Genomic DNA, 22,673 nt, shown 5'->3' on the forward strand with positions numbered 1-22,673 from the left:
CACACACTCACCCCAGAATACGCGATATTCTTCGGAGAGGGGTCGAACCCACTCCATTTTCGCTAATAACATACTTTCATTATTTACTCCCCAGACGTCACACACTCACCCCAAAGTACTCGATATTCTCCCGGGAGGGGTTGAACCCACTCCATTCTCGCTAATAACTTACTTTTACTCTCCAGACGTCATACCCTCACCCCAAAGTGCACGGTATTCTTCGGGGGAGGGGTTGAATAAACTCCATTCTCGCTAATAACTTACTTTTACTCTCCAGACGTCACACGCTCACCCCAGAGTACTCGATACTTTCGGGGAGGGGTTGAACCCACTCCATTCTCGCTAATAACTTACATTTACTCTCCAGACGTCACACACTCACCCCAAAGTACACGATATTCTTCAGGGAGGCGTTGAACCCATTCAATTCTCGCTAATAACTTACTTTTACTCTCCAGACGTCATACCCTCACCCCAAAGTACACGATATTCTTCAGGGAGGCGTTGAACCCACTCCATTCTCGTTAATAACATACTTTTACTTTCCTGATGTCACACACTCATCCCAGACTTAATCATAAATAAATAGATTGGGAGTACAATAAGAAATGATAAAGATTTTTTTTGTGAAGATCTCTCTAAAGTAAAGTTTGACCGACCAAATTTAACATATAAAAATGCCAGCTAATTTTATTATCATATTAAATGAAGTGTTTGTTTTTCTAATGAAGTAAAGTAATAACTTAAAAATACACCAAACTTTTATTTATGGTACCAACAAAGTAATATTTTTAACGGTCAGGCTGATTAACTGTAACAACAAATACTGCCATTTATGACTTTCCATTTTACTTGTTTAATTAAAACTGATACATGATTGGAAATTCCAGGTTTTCTATATTATTCCTCAGTTTTACAAGCCCGTTTTCAAATATTAATCAACTCTCGCACGAGATTGGTACAAACAGACTTAATTGACGGGTGTAAACCTTGTTGGGCAAAATTGTTATCATACCAGAATGGGACGAAAAAAGTTAATTGGTTATCAGGTCAAAAAACGTTTAGAAAATACTAGTCATGTTTTTATCCCTGTGAATATTTTTCTTTTGTTATACCTATTTTGCCAAATTGAACGATCGAACACCGTAATTATCCTGGTACAAAAACACACAAGTGTAATGTAATGAAAACAGGTATGAAATTGACAAAAGACAAGTATTTTAGAGAGTGAAAAAGTTTTTTCTGAGCATGTTTACCGTCAACATAGCAGCGAGATAAAAATAAATATCCAGAAATACAAATGGAAAAATAATGGAGAAATTTCTGTAATACTAGATTTTCTCCATAAAAATGGGCAGTCCATTTGAATCCTTGGTCCGGGAGGATAAAAGTAACATTCACAAACCTTAAAAAAAATTACCAGGTTCTTGGTCTACTACAATTGTAAAATAATAAACACAAAATTTAGAGATTTTAATATATCAAAGTTAAAAAATATTGAATTTTTTTGGACCTATTTTTAGACCTGGTGTGCAAATTTCGCAAAAACAACACTGATTAATACAATTTCTAAACTTTCACTCACGTTTTTTCAATTTCGGCTTAAATTATGATGAAAAATTAAGCTAGAACTTGAAAAACCGCAAAGCATCAATTGAACAAAGAACAATCTTCTGATATTCCTTCACAACCAGTTATTTATATCTCAATTTAAAAAAAAAAAAATATATATATATATAAATATACTTATATATACATCATGTACTATACATCTTCATATATATATATACATATAAATACATATAGATCGTGAGATGCGGTCTGGTGTGACATAGGTTTTATAAAAAACATTTTCCTTTATCGTGCCAAAGTTACGATCTTTATTGAGATCATATTCAGGGCCTAGTGTTGTCTGCATTTAAACAAAAAACTTCTCTGGTTGATAGCCGATACAAGTTTTTTTCTCATTATTGGCTATGTCTTCAGATTACTTTTTGCTTGGTGTCTATATGTAGTTGAAATCTGTTCATAGAATCCCATGTTCTTCGTTCTTTTCGTGTAGAAATGTGTGATTTTTAGCGACCGTTAGTTAATGATCATTTGGAGATCGTGAGATGCATTCTGCTGTGACGTAGGTTTTATAAAAACATTTTCTTTTTTCGTGCCATCGTTTGGTTTCGACAATGACAAAAAACTTGCAACCGCTATCAATCAGAGAACGTTTTTATTGAAATGCGGACAACACAAGGCAAAGAAGAAGATATCAATAAAGTAGGAAACTATTAAACTCACTAGTTTTTGTGGTTCACCTGTCCAATTAATATCATTCAATTAATTAAGATTTTTATTGAGATAAAAAGCCGAGAATCAGATTACACGATATTTGAAAAATGGCAAAAAGGAGGGAAAATTCAAACGGAGGGGTTGATATGGGAAGTTAGTGTCCGAGTGGATCGAAGCCACGATAGCTAAGGTGGTAGAGCAGCGGCGTATCCAGCCGAAAATCGTGGGATCGAATCCCGCTCGTGCCATTGACTTTTTTATCTCAACTAAAAAACCTTAATTAATTGTTTTAAAATAGTTTTTTGAAGTCTCACGGAATGGGAAAAATTGATATAGTTAAAAAAACACCTTTTACAATTTTTTCCGACGTTTCGACCTTATTGGGGTCATCTTCAGCCTATAAAGTGGTCATAGGTTCGAATTCCGCCCAGGACACTGATTTTTATCTCAACTAAAAACCTGAAATTAATTTAAAACTACGAAACACATCTTACTATCTCCAAACAATTATTAAAAATAAAGTTGAACTTTCACTATTCGCTGATGATACCGCATTCATAAAATCCTCCTACAGAATTGACACTAGATCTAAAGATTTAAGCGAAGCAGCAAGTAAATGTTTCAATTAATTTAAAAAAATGGAAAATCCGTCCAACTAAAGTTAAAACTGAATCTATACTTTTTACCAGAAGGAGACCTGATATTAATAATTTTGTCAAAATCAAAATCCTCCACTCTGTGCCAAGAATGTCAAATATCTGGGAGTCTGTCACGACCAAAAACTTCCTATTTTTAATAAAATTTCGAAGCTTGCATTAATAATAAAAAGCTCATTTTTAATCTTTATATAAGGCCTATTATTACATATGCTGCCCCAGTCTGGTCGAACACGTGTGCTACCAACTATAAATATATGCAGACTGTTCAAAACATAGCGCTAAGGATTATCGGTAACCCCACGTTTTTAACCAAACATTGAGCTTTGTCTCTAAATGCAAGAAGATTTCAATAGAATACATAAAAAATATTGTAAATTTTGAGCTCATAGACTTAAATTATAAGAAACACAAATAGAAAAGGTTTAAGTATAAACTTTTGTTAAAGATCTAACCTATTATTGTTAAATTATGCATATAATTTTTTTGCATAGGTATCTAAAATGAGTATTTTTTAATACTTTTCATGATACAGGTCAAAAATTGAGCTGAAAGATCAATTTAAGTATATTTAAGTAATAATTCTAAATTTTACCAGTGAAGGTTTTTTCCAATTTTTCCCTCTTTGAATTCGTGACGCTGATATTTATACTTCTCATTACTATAATAAAATTTGTTAGGTGGGACAGGTCATAGTTTTGACCTTAAATTTCCTTTTAATTCTATGTCTAATGACACTTTTTTTAAAAAACTATATTTTATGTTCCAAATAATGGCTCTTATTATTATTATTAGATATTTGAAATCGTTATATCGTTGGAATTGGTTTGGTGTTGATGATTGTTTTTTAATAAAACTCGAGTTTCTCCATAAACATTGAGAATTCTGCTGAAGCCCTACAACAAATACGAACATGTTTGGAAATACTGTTTAAATTTTTATTTAGGAACCAAACTATGCCATGTTTTTTTTGTTTTTCATTTTATGTGATGATGAAATAATGGAAATATAAAATTTAAAAAAATTCAATTTTATTGGACAGATTGTTCGGTTTATTTGAAAGTGAGTAAATTTTGCAATAATACGCTGCCCAACTATTCAAGTTAGAAAGTGAAAAAAAACGCAATGTGTCAAGTGAAAAGAAAGCAGAACAAACAAGCAATTTACAGCCATTCGATCAAAATCAGTTATTTATATCTCTAAAAGGAAAGAAGAAGAACTTTTTGGAACTTGTTAGTTTTAGATGTGGCAGTGAAAAGGCCATTCGTGAAATGAGAACAGGAACAAAACATCTCAGCTTCTGGAAACTTCTCCTCCAGAATTATTACCTGTCTCTGACTAGGAATGACGTACAATACCACCCTTTGTTAACAGGACAACAAAGGGCTACATAAAAAATTTCTAACCGCCTCATTCGATTTTTCAAATTTTAACTCAGTTAATCATAAGCAGCGATTTCGTGTACCAGTTCATTACGGCCCTTTTTAAAAAGATAGTTCCTACTCAGAGTAAGTTGTTTTGCAACGATCCGAATTTCGAGTCATTTAGCTCATCATCAGGTTGAAGGACTTCTACAGCCACGTCTCTTGACATGAATTGCCAAAGTGAACCCGCTGATACCTCCGCCAACGCGACGTTCCAATTAACAGCTGATTTTTTTAATGGCGCTCAATTTGAACGTGCGAAACGAGAAAATTTTAACACAAATAAATATTATAATAGTAAATACTTAACATTATTAAATTACTATAAAAATAATAACAATTAAAATAAGTAGTTTAATTATTTGAACGTTTGATATTATTTATGTACATATTTTAAATGGGAGGTAGATCAAAATTTTACATTTTTTAATTTCAAGTTTCTCAAACCAATCTAGTTCTCTCCCTTTGTTCAAACTATGTAACACTCGTGTATTTAAACAATTAATTAAGGTTTTTAGTTGAGGCGACATTTCCAATTACACGACATTTGAAAAATGGCAAAAAAAGGAGGGAAAACTCAAAAGGTTTTGAGATGGAAAGTTGTTGTCCGAATGGATCGAGGTCACGATAGCTCAAGTGGTAGAGCAGCGGTGTATCAAGCCAAAGATCGTGGGTTCGAATCCCGCACGTGCATTGACTTTTTTTATCTCAACTAAAAACCTTAATTAATTGTAATAAATTAATTTTTCAAGCGGACTACGAAATTAGTGAATTTAATGAATTAAAATGAAGTATACTTCACTAAAGCTCTCCCTGGCCATTTCATTTGTCGTCGAGAATCCAATCAAATGCATTAATAATATAACAGATTTTGATCTACCTCCCATTTTAAATATGTACATTACTAATATCAAACGTCCAAATAAGTAAACTACTTATTTTAATTGTTATTATTTTTATAGTAATTTAATAATATTAAGTATTTACTAGTATAATATTTATTTGTGTTATAATTTCCGCGTTTCGCACGTTCAAACTGAGCGCCATTAAAAAAATCAGCTGCTAAGTTGGAACGTCGCGTTGGCGGAGGTATCAGCGGGTTCACTTTGGCAATTCATGGCGAGAGACGTGGTTGTAAAAGTCCTCCAACCTGATGATGAGCAAAAGGGCTCGAAATCAGGATCGTTGCAAAACAATTTATTGTGAGTAGTAACTATCTTTTTAAAAAGGATTGAACACAACGCTCACTCCATCATTTATCATTTCGGTTCATTACGACTCTTTATCCAAAAGTTTCGCACATACACTCCTTATTTGTAGGAATATGTCATGGAAAAAATTAGTTGAAACAGCAACGTTCAGCAAAAACCACCAATTTCTGGTAGGGCAAGGAACATTTTTACAGTCTTTGAGAAAATTTGCTCGGGTTAATGTCGCCGACCAAAAAAATTCTAGAAGAATTGAATTACGTAACGAGAATTTTTGTTTGAACTAATGGTATTTCTTTTTATGACGAAGTCTTTTGATCAAGGATTCAAAAGATATGTCCGTTTATGGAGAAATTCGATTTAAAAAATCACGAAACCAAAAATATCAGTCTAAATATTAAGATTAAGGCATTGGCCAAGAGAGAATTTTTTTTCTAACGGGTACAAACACCTCCTGCAGTTTAAAACACTATTCCTTAATCAGTATAATCATCCGTCTAGTATGTAGTAATAAAAAGTAACAATAACAGGAAAAATAATAAATGTTGGATTTGCACAATACCACTCTTTGATATAACATATCGTTTAGAGCCTACGTAAACTTTAAGATGTTGTAATTTAACTTCAAAATATGTTTATTTATAAGTTTAAAAAAATTTTGTTATTTCAAATAAACTTATTCACTAAGGCGTTGTAAGTCAGGAGGATATTACGTTATTAGAATTGCCTCTCACCCTACTCGTATTTTCGGACACGTGTTGGATTGTGTTTTGGAAAAGTTCCAACGTTCCAACGCCGAACACGGCCTCGTCTGTCCGACAACGTGTTTGACCCCGTGTCGGCATAATTACAGCCTGTAAGTATCACGTACAGACCACTGATTTGCGGTTCAATATAATCTCGACCAGAAGGTGTAGGAATTGAGGTAAAATACGACAACGTTATTTAAACAGCCTTAAATAACTATGCGTTATAATCCATATATGTTTTCCAGTCATAATTGATTAGGCTTTTTATCCAAGATCTTGGTTGAGATGAAACTTTAGTGACAGGAGGAGGATTCGAACCCACAACCTTCGGCTCGTTGAAGTCAAGATAGCTCAAGTGGTTAGAGAAGCGGCGCATTGAGCCGAAGGTTGTGGGTTCGAATCCCGCTCGTGACATTAATTTTTTATTCAACCAGAAACCTTAGATAAACGAATAATTAATTGGAATGCATTATATTTTAGTCCTATGTGTGTTTTATGTTTCTGTTGTTTTGTTCGAACAATGTTTATTTTGTCTTTATTTAAACAGTCTGAAAAAAGATTAATGAAGTTGTCTCTATTTGTCAGTTTTCTTAGACAATTCGTAGTTCTGTTTTCCTAGTTTTGCTTACAAAACTTTACTATGTTTTTCTAACTTAAAGTAAAGAAAAATCATTTATTGGTTATTTAGGTACCGCAACGAGACTGCCAAAATTATATAATTAAATGTAAAATTGCTAGTGGAAAATACTGTTTATTATTGTCATATATTGTTTATTCGATTTTTTTACCATTGAATATATCATTCAAAAACGCCTCGGACTAATCTTAAGGCCCAAATATTTTTTAATTCTCACACATTTCCCTCTCACTCTCTCTCTCTACCCCTTTTCCAACAGACTCCAACACCTTTTCATTATGTATCGTCCCCATCTTATAAAATTCTAATTTTTTGACGTTTCCTTTTCCACGTCTTTTTACTAAGCTACAGTCCAAAATCAAAATGTAAACAAAAATGGTTACTTTGGATAAGATATTACAGTCAATATATTAAATTATTTCAATTAATTAAGGTTTTAGTTGAGATAAACAAGTCAGTGTCATGAGCGGGATTCGAACCCACGATCTTCGGCTTGATACGCCGCTGCTCTACCACTTGACCTATCGTGACCTCGATCCACTCTGCCACTAACTTCCCATCTCAACCCCACCTTTTGAATATTTGAGATGGGAAATTAGTGTCCTAGTCTCTCTCTCACTCACTCTCTCTCTCTCTCTCTCTCTCTCTCTCTCTTTCGTTTAATGTAAGAAAAGCCGTTAGCGACCAAAATTTTTGAGATTAACGATATTCATTCATTCTTTTTTTTATTATTCACTTCCCATGTCATTCTTAAATTTTTCTTCACCGTTCTCTTTCTCACACACTCCGCTTTCTCTTTTTCTCACTCTCTCTCTCTCTATCTCTATCTCTCTCTCTTGCTCTCTTTTTCGCACTTTCATTTTCGTTATGTTTAACTAGTTATTTATTTATTTTTCTCTCCGTCCCAATCTTTCTCTCTTTTCCATGGAGTCCCTTTTCCAACAGACTCCATCTCTTTTTGCTAATGCTTCGTCCTCATCTTATAAAATTCTAATTTTTTGACGTTTCCCTTACTACGTATTTTTACTAACCTACAGTCCAAAATCAACATGTAAAGGTTTACTTTGAATAAGATATTATAGTCAATATATTAAATTATTTCAATTAATTAAGGTTTTTAGTTGAGATAAAAAAGTCAGTGTCATGAGCGGGATTCGAACCCACGATCTTCGGCTAGATAGGCCGCTGCTCTCCTTTTGAGCTATCGTGACCTCCATCCACTCGGACACTAACTTCCCACCTCAACCCCACCGTTTGAATTTTCCCTCCTTTTTGCCATTTTTCAATTTTTTTTATCTCAACGAAAGCCTTAATTAATTGAAAATAATTTATTTCAATTCATTATTCAAAAATTCAAAAGGTGGGGTTGAGGAGAGAAGTTAGTGACCAATTGGATGGAGGTGACTATAGCTCAAGTGGTAGAGCAGCGGCGTATTACCCTAAAGTCGTGGGTTCGAATCCCACTCGTGACACTGACTTTTTAATCTCAACTAAAAACCTTAATTAATTGAAATAAATTAATTAGTCAAGCGGATCACTAAAACTAATGAATATTAAATTATGTACCTCCACATTTATATTTATCCATTTCTATTTTTAACCTTCTCTCTCTCTCTCTCTCTCTCTCTCTCTCTCTCTCTCTCTCTTTTTGAATGTAAGAAATGTCGTTAGCGACAATATTTTTTTGAGATTAACGATATTCATTCATCCTTTTTTTTTTATTATCCACTTCCACCGTCTTTACCGCTCTCATTCTTTATTTTTTCTTCTCCTTTCTCTTTCTCACACACTTCCCTCTCTCTCTGTCTGTCTCTCTCTCTCTCTCTCGCACTCTCTCTCTCTCTCTCTCTCTCTCTCTCTCTCTCTCTCTCTCTCTCTCTCGTATTTTCTTCTACATGTATATTTTCAAACTAATTCATATTAATAATGTATAAATTCATGATCTATCGATTTAACGTACTAATTTTACATCCTTCAGCCTACGGCCGTTTAACCATCTGTCAATTCAACCTTATAATTAATTTTTAACCTCTCTATACAGATATAATGAAAAATATTCAAACAAAATAAAAGACAGTACAAACAATAAAAGCAGCTGTGTTATAAAATGTCAATTTACAATTATTTCATCATACAAGCGTATTTTTTTTTCTCTACGTTTCAGATCAAACGCGAGCAAATGTTTCAAAGAGAAATACTTTCCGAAAGGACGGACATACCCAATTTCCAAGGTGTATGCGTGATTTCATCCGACGGAAATTTCCTGACGGACCTCCTTTGTGTTCACAAGACAGTCCATTCTAGGAGGGAACATAATGTCTTGACGTGCAAAAAACCTCTAGGTTCGAATAAACGAAAGTAGGCTAATAAATCTTTGCCATGTGAGGGACACAAAGGCATAATTCTTTCTACAAAAAAATAATGTTTTTTTGCCAAGGTTTATTAAATAACGAAATGCTATTAAAAAAAAAATCATATTCATTACTTTATTGATTGCTTAAATGTTAATATTTCAGGCAAATTAAAACAAACAAATGGTCAATTATGAACGGTATAAAAGGATTTTGTAAGCAATTTGTTAAAATGAAAGCCTGGACATGTGTCACAGTGGTTAAAATCACTTGTGAAAAAAACCTACACGACCTCTTCATCTCTTTAATTTGCGAAATCTGCCGTAGCCGGACAATTGCTAGGCCAAATCGTGAGATTTTCCCCTGTGCGACAGTACAAATTGAGGTAGAATCGCAGAAACGGCGATTAATCTTGAATTTTTACAATCCCTCGCAAACAAGTATGTTTTCAATGCGCAGAGACAAAGGCTTGTCGGTTTAATTGCCTTGTGTTACGCGAACCGAGACAGGAGCCGGGGATGAGGGTGGGCCGAATTAAAAAAAAAAAAGAGAAATAAAAAGAGAGAGACAATAACCGACATAGGATAATTAAACCGTGTATCCTCCATCGTATCCGGATTTATCGCCAGGCCCTTTCGACCAGGCCGGGGCAAATCGGCCTCGGCCCAGAGCTATTTCAAAGCATAATTTATCGGATGTAGGGAGAGCGTTGTCATTGTTTGCTTACACCACCTCCGCCTCAACCCTTTCTGAATCAATGACCAATACTAATGAATTTGTGGGGAAGTTTTATAACCAATTCCCAGCCTGTTTTAAAGAGAATACTCGAAAAATATAGATTTTTAACTGGTTATGATTTATATTTGATTTTATGCGTCCAATTATATTTATGTGTACCAAAAAAGCGTTTTATGTAAAGCATGATGGAGGACTTGCAAAAATGAAGCTGTTGAAGAATAACGATAAATCCGGCTTGGCACAAATAGGTATAGTCGACCCACACTTGTTTATTGATTATACGCGCCACTACCCACAAAACAACGTACTAACAACTCATCAATTCCTGGACATCATAGAGGCACTGTTTCGATAAACTACAAATAAGATTTCACACTGGAGCAATACTGCTCAATTTGACCTATGATAGGCTGTTATCGATAGAAGGATAGGATTAAAAAAGTTCACCGTGGTATAACCAATCGATCTATCAAAGATTATTTTGTATGAAGCTGCTTGCGTTTTACATGGATAGGAGGGATAGGGATAAAAGAGGTGGCCACAAGGACTAATCCACCTCGATCTGAATATATTTATTGTGCTCCCATGTTTTATTATAACTCACTGGCCAGCTTCAGGTTGGTGATGAGCCTCCATAGCTTTGCCAGTGGCTCCTTAGTGTTGGATCTCGCTTGTGGATTTTCATGTTCTAGTTGCACGAACCTGCACCGTCATAGCTCTTCACAGAAACATAGAATATGTTCTGCGCTCTCCACCTCTTCCTGGCAGTATCTACATGTGGCTTCTTTTGTAGCAGTGCCCTGTGAGGGTTAGGGTACTAGATCCTGTCTGCATTGACGAGGGAGGGAGCATAACCATCTGAACTATGGGTAGCAGAAAATGTTCCAAGTTCATACCTGCTACATGGGAATGGACCCGTAGTGGCTTAGTGGCGATGTTCTTTGCGGAAAGTTAGAGAACAGGCTGTTCTTCTATCTGCGACTTCCGCCTAAGCAGTCAACCAACTGCAACTAACAAGCAACCAACAGATATTCGTCAGTGGTGCCAGCCTGGGTTTCCTTTAGCGAAGGCACTCTCAGTGTTTCTTCTGTCTGTTCTCTTTTCTGGTGCATCTACTTTCTTAAGTGGCAATGTCCTATCAGGTGTGGGTTCAAACCCAGCTGCTTGGGTGAGGACTCACAGTGGCAGAGTTGTCAAACCCCTGGCGGGGACCTAGAAAAGAGGCTGTGTTTCATTCCTGGCCGTCGACCGCATGACCTCCGAATTACCTCCCGCCCTCGTGGGAATCGGATGGGTATGATTTCCGAGAACGTATAGCCAGCGAGGAGATATGACTACACTGCCGGCGTCCCTCTAATGTGTGAGGAATGTTGGGCGGGGACGGTGTTGTCGTGGCGGCAGTCAGAGCTGCCGTTACAGTAGTCATGGTCTCCACTAGAGGGTGGTATTTTATTTTTATTTTTATTTTCCGAGGGTTCGCAACAGCAGAGGTTATATCAACCCTCGGGGTGCCGGTGTTTTTGAAAAAAATTCCATTTGTAAGTATGTCGGGTTCGAATGCAGGGCCGCTGGATTCGAACCCAGGACCTTGACTTTACAGTGATGAGCGCCGTGTCACCGCCTAAACCGTTGCGGCCACCGACGTCCCTTTTTTGGTGGTTTAGATTCCACTAAAAACCGCGGCCGGAGCGTATCCGGAGATTTGGACGCTAGTGGAGCCCCTACACCCAGGGAGATAGAGTTGTCTCCTCTATATAAGGAGTGCGTGGGAGAATAGGACGATGCATTTCGACCACCTTTTGGGTTTCCTTTTACGCGCGGCACAGGTTAACTACACAACGTGAACCCAAGCAGTCGGAAGGAGCTAGCGGAAGAAGTCGAAAGGTCGGCAGTTTGCTGCAGGATGATTTGGGCTTCTTCACCTGACCTCACGGATGAAGCAGATTTTCCGTTCGCGGAGGTCAGTCGCTCCTAACTTGAGAATCTAAAACGTGTGATAAGGCCTAATCGGCCAGGTGCGCACGCTAATGAACCTCAATGTTACATGATATTGCGACACCAGTGGGAACGTATGCCCTGTCAGGTGTCCAGCCAGAACCTGGATAGGTTGCGGTAGCCTTCCAGTAATTCTTTTGTCAGTTTTATGAATGATCCTTCTATGAATCCCTTCGCGTATCTCATGTGGTATTGTTCGACGAAGTTTTGGGCTCATTAAAGATCCATTTTAAGATCCTCTTTTGTGGCGTATGGTAAGGCACTGTAGGGTTCAGGACCCAGAGAGTCCCTGTTGACTCCTTCTTTGGCCAACATGACAACATTTTATTTGCCTCTATATCCCTAGTGCCCAGATGCCAAAGCCATGGTCAGGACATTAGTGTCACTGACTTACGTCCAGGCCTCCATGCAGATCCAAATAAATATTCTTCGCTTTCAGCTCGCATGAGGCTAAGGCGTATTACCTGACAGTTATCAGATTGTAAATAAAGGGATTTTCCTTATATTATGGTTTGCAGATAGACCTTTTTGTGTTTTTCTGTTTATAGATTCGGGAAAAAGGCTTGGTGATAGAGATGGCTGAGTCTATTAGGCGCCGCCCATGTGTACGTATTTTCTCTAACGAAGCGATTCTGGTAGGTACTGTGGCTACGCTGGCCTTTTGTGATTGTCACGTCCGCTGGTACAGTAAGCGCAGTAAGACCTTCATATCCGTTACATTGGCGCGTTTTCTCGAGAGGAAATCCATTCGCAGCTTGAAGGTCGACAACCCATTCCCTAAACACGGCAGTCATCTTCCTGATGAAGGCGTTTTCATCCTCGACCTATTCTGATTTCCTGGCTTACTTTTTGAAAAGCAGTCATTGAACGACATGAGACATCTGGTGAACACGTGCCTGTACTTGCAGTAGTTCCTGGCGCACTCACCCTTCAAAAAGTCGTTGCATATCCGAGCTGAATGGGAACCCATCTCTATCACATTTAGATGAGGTTGTTGACCAACTGTTGAACGTTGGGGCAGATTGCGCGTAGTGCTTCTCGGCCTCCCAGTAACAGTGTAAGCGCAAATATCCCAGAAAGATTTCCCATTCCCATAGTGGCAGAAAGCGTGTTGTACCTTGAAATGAAAGTTCTTCCAAACGTCGCCGCGCCCAGGCGGTTTGAGAAAGTCACGGCAGACGATCGGGATCTTTGTGCCCATTTTGGAGTCAAATATGCGATTTTTAATATTTATAATTGTTGGACGAATCAAGCAATCAATGTCAGGATCAAGCACCTCCACACAATCTTGTTTACATTGTTTACAGTGAGGTTGAACCGTCTATTGTACCATTGTCACAAGAACATTATATTGTTACAATTTGTTATATTAGAGACAAACTTAAATACGTGTCAAATCAAATCCAGAATACTGACATTTATACTGGTCAATCCTTTGATTTTTAAATAACATAAACGACAAACGTGAAAAATATGAATAAATATTACTAAATATTAGGGCTCGGGATTTAATGGTGCAACTGACGCGAAAACGAAATTTAATACGTCATTTGGGATATAATTGAGCGAGATACACTTCGTCTGTTATTACAGTGAAATTCTCTCGTGTCAAGCACCAGCGATTTGTAGCGGCATCGCTTAATCTACGATGGATCAAAGGGTACGATTTCGCTTTTGAAGCTTTCTAGCTTTTGTATATAAAGCTAAGCTATCCGCATCAATGTTCATGAAACGTTAAACATTATACCTTCGTTACAAACTTCAAGTTTTCTAACGAATGGTTATCAAATATACACTACTCACATTTAATAGGATTTATCAATTATATTAAATCATGAATCCAGTTGTGTTTCAGTTTTCTTAATTAAATTGTACAGTAATAACAGTTCAAACAATCTGATCTAAACTACATTTAGCATAAAAAATTAATCAATTATGTGTGGTGTTTAGTGACCTTTAATTAATGATCATTTGGAGAACATGAGATACGGACAGGTGTGACAAGGGTTTAGAAAAACATTTTCTTTATCGTGCCAACGTTTAGAACTTTATCATCATCAGGGCTCAAAGTGTTTCTTTTGTGGCAGTTTCTTTTTCGAAACCTACCTCGCACCTGACCGCATCTCAAGATCTCAGAATAATCATTAATCAATTAATACAATAACATAAGAAAATATATTTTTATTAAAAGGATCTGCAATAGTGGAGGGTAAAAATGGCAAAAAGGAGGGAAAATTCAAAAAGTGGGGTTGAGATGGGAAGTTAGTGTCCGAGTGGATCGAGGTGGATAGCTCAGGTGGTAGCGCAGCGGCGTATCTAGCCGAACATCATGGGTTCGAATCCCGCTCGTGACACTGACTTTTCTACCTTAACTAAAAACCTTAATGAATAATTTTTTTGCGTTGAAACTTCTTCGCAAATGGAGTAGAATGCCGTAAGAGTAGGTGCCCAATATCTGTTCAATATGGAGTTATGATTGTTCTTGGTTTGTTAAAAAAAATCGGACCTTATATTGTTAAATCGCGTTTTCCCAACATTCCCTATTTTATTTGCAGTTTTGATTCGTTTTTGGGAAAGAGCCATAAATTTCCGACAGGACTAAACAATTTTTATTTCATTGCGACACGGTTAAAGGTAATTTATAACAAAAGAAATGTAAAATTTATCAGAAATGTGGAATTTTCATAAGAATTCAAAAACTTGCCTCTCTTTTATAAATAATCTTAGAGACTGCCGAATCACACAAAAATGTCTTCATTTAAAAACCTTTCTCACAATGTATGTACTACTGTGATTAATACTCCTTTGGGAGGAGAAACCATGCTTCAAAGTTAAAAAACCTCTTGGCAAGGGGGTGAAAGTAGTTTGTCATGTTCACACTCCTTTCCTTTCTTTTTATGCTCATTTTCGAAAAAAAATACACATTAAACAAAACAATACTGTAATCAGGATAATATTTTATAAAAATTGGCTGTCTGAACGGTTCCCTTTGTGGAATGGGGTGAGGTGGTACCATTGCATTGCCACCGAGGACCCTGATCTCAACCCTACGGACTTCTTCGTTTGGTGCTTTTCTCAAACTACGACTTTACCCAGTACAGGTCTACAGGAAAGAAGACTTAAAGAGAAGAATAATTTCTGCAGCACAAAAACTTGGGAAAGAAGATAAATTTCTCAGTTACTCTGGGAGCAATTCGGTTGTACATCAGGAATAGGGGGAAGGCAGTCTATCGGTAAATTTTATCCTGAATACACATACTTTACACACACACACACACATACATACATACACACACACACACACACACACACACACACACACACACACACACACACACACACACACACACACACACACAAAGACTATGCTCAAGTGCAAAAGGCAAAAGTTAAGAATTATTTTCTGCGCTTATGTTTACAGTAATCATGTCGGTCTATGTTGGTTAAATAGATTTTTATAGTAAAATTACAAATTTGTTCTATAAATGAAGTAAAAAAAATCTTCTTTTTTAGGAAATTTTATCTTGACTCTCCAAAGCTAAAATCGCTCTCCCCAGAGTTTACAAGGAAAACACATAAGGGATGAAAGGGATAGAAACAAGAATATAATATATTAAGCAGTAGAAATGTCAGTCGGCCTGTGAGCAGAGCAGGGAGAAGCTCCAAACTGATATTTGTGCGACTCAAAAGTGTATTGTGATGTAAGTCAATTTCGGAGCGAAAACCTTTTCGCACCCTCGTCTAACCCCCGACGTCTCCTGGGGCGCGTAGTTTTCACTCAGCACTCCCAGTATATTTTCCTTTATAAAATTATATTATAAACAAAACTGCTTCTAAAAATCTTTTTTTCTTTGTTTAAAAGGACACGTTAATTTTTTTTTACTCACTTCTTCTAGGGTCCCCTTTGGTAGAGTAGTTGACATCATAATGGATGTCAGTAATATGCCAAAAATAACCTGAAAAAGAAAATAAATTATGTAATTAATCATGAAGTGGCTAATAATTACAAATAGAAAATAGAAAGAGAAAATAAAAAAAACTATAATTATTCTGTTAAAACAACAATAATATCATTCATGTTTTTTCGTAGGTTTTTATTGGACAAATTATATAACAATGATTGATTGTACGAAAAATTATGTACATTTTTATCGATTTCTATCTTTAATATAAAATCTTCCGACTGCTTACAGCACAGGATACTATAGATCCATCAGCTTTCTTTCAGAGACGACCAAGATCATCGAAACTCTCTTTTTAACCGTTTAATATTGACATAAAATTACATCAAACCTATTATAGTTCCTTCTCCAACATTACATGATCCAGCAAGGTTTCAGAGTGGTTCACACCATATTCACGGTTCTGTAGAAAAAATAATATTGCTTGGGTGCTTTTCTGGATGTATCGCAAACTTGTTATATTCCTTCAACTAATTAGGACTTACTTAGTACTAATGTGCGATTTAATCAAACTATCCAATACCCAGGGCAACCTTTTGATCAATAGTGTTTAGAAAAATTATCGAAAGTCTTTAGTACTTCACTAACCTCATTATCAATAATTATTTGGAGATGGTGACATTTGGTCTGGTGTGACGTAGGTTTAGAAAAAAAATTTCTTTATCGTGCCAACCTTTCGATCTTTTCTGAGATCATGTTCAGGGCCTTGTATTGCCTACATTTCAACAAAAAGGTTTTCTGATTGATATCCGAAGTTTCTTTTCATTGCTGGCGTTCAGAATAATTTTTTTAAATTTTTTTATCTCCTCTCCCTTTAATTCATAATTAATGTATATTTCAAAAGTGTTTAGAAAAAATATCGAAAGTCCTTATTACATCACTAACCCCATTATCCAGAATTATTTGGAGATGGTGACATATGGTGTGACGTAGGTTTAGAAAAACATTTTCTTTATCGTGCCAACGTTTCCACCTTTATTGAGATCATCTTCAGGGCCTTGCATTGCCTACATTTCAACAAAAAGGTTCTCTGATTGATAGCCGAAGTTTCTTTTCATTGCTGGCGATTCGGTCAGAATACTTTTATTTTATTTGTTTTACCTCCTCACCCTTTAATTCATAATTAATCTATATTGTCTTAGTGATCATTATTGATAAAATAATTATTCCAATTAATTATTCTTGTTATCTAAGATCTTGATTGAGATGAAAACGTCAGTGCCATTAGCGGGATTCGAACCCGCGACGTTCGACTCAATACGCCGCTGCTCTAAACACATGAGCTATTGTGACATCAAGTGGTTCGAGCAGCGGCGTATTGAGCCGAAGTTCGTGGGTACGAATCCCGTTCGTGACACTAGTTTTTCATCTCAACCAAAAATGTCAGATAAAAAGAAAAATTATTTGGATTAATTAATAGTATTGAAGGGTTTCTCTTAATATGCATCCTTTCGATGCCATGTTGGTCATAACCTCATAACCTCTTTTTTTTTTTTTTTCGAACCCACGACCGCGGCGTGAGAGTCTCTCATGCTAACCACTCGGCTACCGTGGTGCCCAACCTCTCTGTTGGGGCTGAACTATTACTAATATTTTGAGGCAAAATTATTTTTCTTAAATATTTGTCAAGGGGTTAAATTTTTGTATCAAATTCAAATCATATCTCAAAGTAAATGTTCCACCTATATGACAATTTTCGTTAAACATAATTTAAAGCAAATTGAAAATATTGGGAGTAAATCTGGGTAACTTTTTTGGCATTAAGTCAATTATTAAAATTTTATTGTCATATTTAACTAAGCGGACATCAAGGGCGGCAAAAATCGTTAGGGTCTACATTTTACAAAATTTAAATTAAATCATTAATTCACTATTTTCGTGGTCGGTTTGACCAATTAATACAAGACAATTAATTAAGGTTTTCAGTTGAGATGACAAAATGGCAAAAGGAGGGAAAACTCATAAGGTGGGGTTGAGATGGGTAGTTGATGTCCGAGTGGATCGAGGTCACGATAGCTCAGATAGCTCAAGTGGTAGAGCAGCGGCGTATATAGCCGACGGTCGTGAGTTCGAATCCCTCTCGTGCCATTAACTTTTTTTCATCTCAACTAAAAACCTTAATTAATTGTCATTTAAATTAAAGTTTCCTCCTTTTATTAAGAAAAAAATATATTACTGTCATACTTTATTTAATTGTATTACATTTATATAAATATTTATACGTATATTCTCTGACGTGTATTCGCATTATTTTAAAAGCATAATATTTTATAATAAATATAATGATTACTTTGGGATCGTTGAGATGCGGTCTGGTGTGACGTAGGTTTTAACGTTTCGGTATTTATTGAGATCATCATCAGAGCCTTGGATTTATAAACATTATTTCAATTTTACAAATATATGTAGGATGTAGAACAAAAGGCCCTGAAGATGATTTCAATAAAGATCGAAACGTTGGCACAATAAAGATCCAAATAATCATTAACTAACGATCACTAAACACCACACAAATAAATATAATATTTTTAAATAAAAATTAGATAACTATCATACTGTTCGTATAACTTATTTTTATGGTCTCAGACAGAGCTAATTGTCCTAATCCGAAGGGATTGATATTACGATATAACCTCAGGGTTGGACCTACTGAGCCGAATGACAAATACCAAGGGCAGAAGAGCCACCGACTAAAAACAAGGTCGGCAAAACCTCCGGTTAATAGTCTTCAGCAAAAGATACACCCTGGACGTAAAAACGAAGAGGAGGAGACCGTCTATTAATCATCAAGCGTGTTTTGCCTTGTGGCTTTGTCCCTTAATGCACTCCGGTAAACCCAGATGCGTGTATTAAACACACGGTTAATATATATGTTAAGAGTGACTTAGAAAGATTTCTTGTGAATACTTATTGCAAACTAGGAAGTCCCAAGAAAGTATATTCCGGGTCACTTACTTCTATCAGCTGTCTCTTCTGGATGTCAAAGGTCTTTAAAACGATAATAGTTCAAATTACACCAAAATATCTAAAATTTATATGATTTGTACGTAATTTCAGTTAAAATGAGTTGAACAACTATCAAGCAAAAACGCATGAGAAAATTCATGACACTACTCCTAAAGTTGCTTCAATAAAATGCTTCAGAAAGCAAGCAGTACTATCTACCATAACCTTATATTTTACACCTTTATAGTTAGTACAAAACTGTACTTAATTACTTTCCAAGCTCTCCAATCTAATGGATAATATTTAAATTGTAATTTGCACACAAAATTTTGTGATAACATATTTCACAGAATCAGTTAAATAACAATTTTAAGACATCTTTTTTTTATTGGTTAATCATCATAATTTATATATGTACATATATATTTTTTACTATAACTTTAGCACTTCTAGTATATTTTCCAGATTTGGAATTTGGAAGCTGTAGATTTATTTTTATGGGACGTTTTGTGCGCTTGTGAGCTGTAATGCTTATTTTGTAAAACATTTCCTTTAAGCATTACTTTTATTCTTGAATTATTAAGTTTTATTACAATTACGTAATTCGTAAAGCATTGTTATTTATAAAAGTTTATAAGGTTTATTTTATGTTATCTCACTGTTTCACTCACTCTCTCTATTTCTTACCCTCGCTTACTTTATCTCACTCATCCTCTCTCTTGCATTATTTTTCAATCTTTTTCTACCGTTTAGAGCCCTATTGCTGCGTATTGAACTTTCGCTCTTTCTTTCCAAAAATCATTAAATATAATATTTTTGTAATGAAATGCGTACCAGTTTTAACAATTAAATTTATACAAAATACATAATTATTTTTCATTTGTTAGGTGACCAAATGAACTCTTTCCGATTAATTAAGGCTTTCGTTGAGATAAAGAAAATTGAAAAATGGCAAAAAGGAGGTAAAATTGAAAAGGTGGGTTTGAGATGGGAAGTTAGTGTCCGAGCGGATCGAGGTCACGATAGCTCAAGTGGTCGAGTAGCGCCGTATCAAGCCGAAGGTCGTGGGTTCGAATCCCGCTAGAGACACTGACTTTTTTATCTGAACCAAAGCCTTAATTAATGTAAAAAGTGCATAATATTTATAAAGCAACATAATTGGTCTATTAAAAAAAAAGTTGATATAAAGTGGCTGTATAATTATGAATGATAGTTTTATAGTATACTTATATATATATATATATATATANTATATATATATGTATAGGCGAATAAGTATCGTTATACTTCCGGCAAATAAATGGAAGTAAATTTTATTTGGTCGATGAAAAAAACGTTTTTTGTTTATTGGTCTTTCTTTATTATAATCAGTAAGGATGTATTTATCGACCAGCAGTTGTTAATTTTAGAGGTCAGGGGTATGGTCCAACCTACATCTCGTGTAAAAGTGTAATATCCTGCAGATATCTGATAAAATAGAAGCTGCATTAATACATTTAAACATAGTATACAAATTTATTAAGCGAAATGAAACAATTTAGATAGTTGCCTCGCCCTGTTTATACCCTTAATGTCATTTGTCTATAGTGTTTGTTGGACAGTGCCCCATTTATTCGTAAACAGAGGACAAGGTGGAAAAGAAGAAAATGAGATTAAATAAATAAACTATTTCGTGAATTTTATCAAAATAAGGTTAATAAAAATCCATTAAATTTCGTGGTCTGATTGACCAAATAACATCTTTCAACTAAACTTTTTATGAAAGGTTGAAATGAAAAAGTTAGTGTCACGAGCAGGATTCGAACCTACGAACTGAAGTCGTTATAGCAGCGGCGTATTGAGCGGAAGGTCGTGGGTTCGAATCCCGCTCATGACACTGACTTTTGTATCTCAACTAAAAACCTTAATTAATTGAAATTTATTAATACATTTTGAACATAGTATAAAGATATAATAAGCGAAATGAAACAATTTAGATAATTGCCACGCCCTGCTAATATCCTTAATGTCATTTGTCTGTAGTGTTTGTTGGACAGTGCCACATTTATTGGTAAACAGATGACAAGGTGGAAAAGAGGAAAATGAAAAGAAATAAATAAACTATTTTGTAAATTTTTTCAAAATAAGGTTAATACAAATCCATTATATTTCGTGGTCTGATTGACAAAATAACTTCTTTCTACTAAACTTTCTATGAAAGGTATAGGTTGAAATGAAAAAGTTGGCGTCACGAGCGGGATTCGAACCCACGACCTTCGACTCGATACGCCGCTGCTCCAACGACTTGAGCTATCGTGACTTCGATCCATTCGGACACCAACTCCCTATCAAAACCTACAACCTTTCGAATTTTCCTTTCTTTTTGCCATTTTTCAAATGTAGTGTAATCAGGATTCGATTCTCGGCGAGATATGAAGTGGCCACGAAGATCTGTTAGTGAAGATACTTCATTTTACTTATTAAATCCATTATATTTCGTGGTCTGATTGAACAAATAACTTCTTTCAATTAATAAATCTTTTTATGAAATGTTCTGGTTGAAATGAAAAAGTTAGTGTCACGAGCAGGATTCGAACATACGAACTGAAGTCGTTATAGCAGCGGCGTATTGAGCGGAAGGTCGTGCGTTCGAATCCTGCTCGTGACACTAACTTTTCATTTCAACCAGAACATTTCATAATAAGATTAATTAATTGAAAAAAGTTAATTCAAATGTTTCTGTGGAAAATATCGATTACATCACCAAAGCCTAGTACGGCACAGGATTAATTCAGGATGTAAGACGGTATTTAATATTTGAACGGAAGATTCCAGGTTACTATTAACTGGTGGAGGGATCCCATAATTCACCCCTAAAAGGCAGACGTACCTGTCACGCAATGCCCAGGGGTGGGCTAAGTAAAATAGGTAACAACACTATCTTTATTATAGACTCATGACTAAAAGGAATAAAAGTTCAAAAAAATTACGAATAAAAATTTATGGATATAAATAATTCGTCGTTGGATGGGTAACCCAGCTGAAAATTTAAAGTACATTATTGAGTTGTGTAGTATTTAGTGAGCGCTAATTAATGATTATTTGCAGATCGTTAAATGGTGTCTGGTGTGATGCAGGTTGATATTGAAACTTGAGACCTCTTGAAAAATAATTGTAATAAGGTGGAAATTTGAAAATAGCAATAGTAAAATTAATTAAGATTTTTAGTTGAGATAAAAAAGTCAATGGCACGAGCGGGATTCGAACCCACGATCTTCGACTAGATACGCCGCTGCTCTACCACTTGAGCTATCGTTACCTCGATCCACTCGGACACTAACCACCCAAACCAAACCTTTTGAATTTTCCCTCCTTTTTGCCATTTTTCAAATGTCGTGTAATCGGATTGGATTCTCGACGACAAATGAAGGTCAAAGGTCACGATAGCTCAAGTGGTAGAGCAGCGGCGTATCTAGCCGAAGATTGTGGGTTCGAATCCCGCTCGTGCCATTGACTTTTTTATCTCAACTAAAAACCTTAATTAATTGTAATATATTAATTGGTCAAGCGGACCACGAAATTAGTGAATTTAATACCAGTAGTGTTCAATTTATCCAGATGTGGATTTATTTAATTGTAAATTTTATAACTGCTAAAAATATTCAAGTTGTACGACAAAATATGGGTAGTGGGGGTCCATTAGGAATACACGTCCATGTACCTGTCCCCACCGGTATGACAGACA

The 22,673-nt window shown here is 35.7% G+C and overlaps 1 protein-coding gene across 4 annotated transcripts in view; it reads right to left on the reverse strand.

Moving 5' to 3' along the window:
- Positions 1-22,673, reverse strand: part of LOC106664028 (acid sphingomyelinase-like phosphodiesterase 3a) — a 794,759-nt gene that overhangs the window by 118,604 nt on the left and 653,482 nt on the right. For all 4 annotated transcript variants that reach the window (XM_024226658.1, XM_014389387.2, XM_014389388.2 and 1 more), the window contains one exon: positions 15,929-15,997. In XM_024226658.1, the coding sequence (XP_024082426.1) occupies positions 15,929-15,997 (69 nt within the window). The remainder of the gene's footprint in view (positions 1-15,928; positions 15,998-22,673) is intronic.

This window comes from Cimex lectularius, unplaced genomic scaffold (genome assembly GCF_000648675.2).
Source record: "Cimex lectularius strain Harlan isolate CLEC.00 unplaced genomic scaffold, Clec_2.1 scaffold26, whole genome shotgun sequence".
NCBI lineage: Eukaryota > Metazoa > Arthropoda > Insecta > Hemiptera > Cimicidae > Cimex > Cimex lectularius.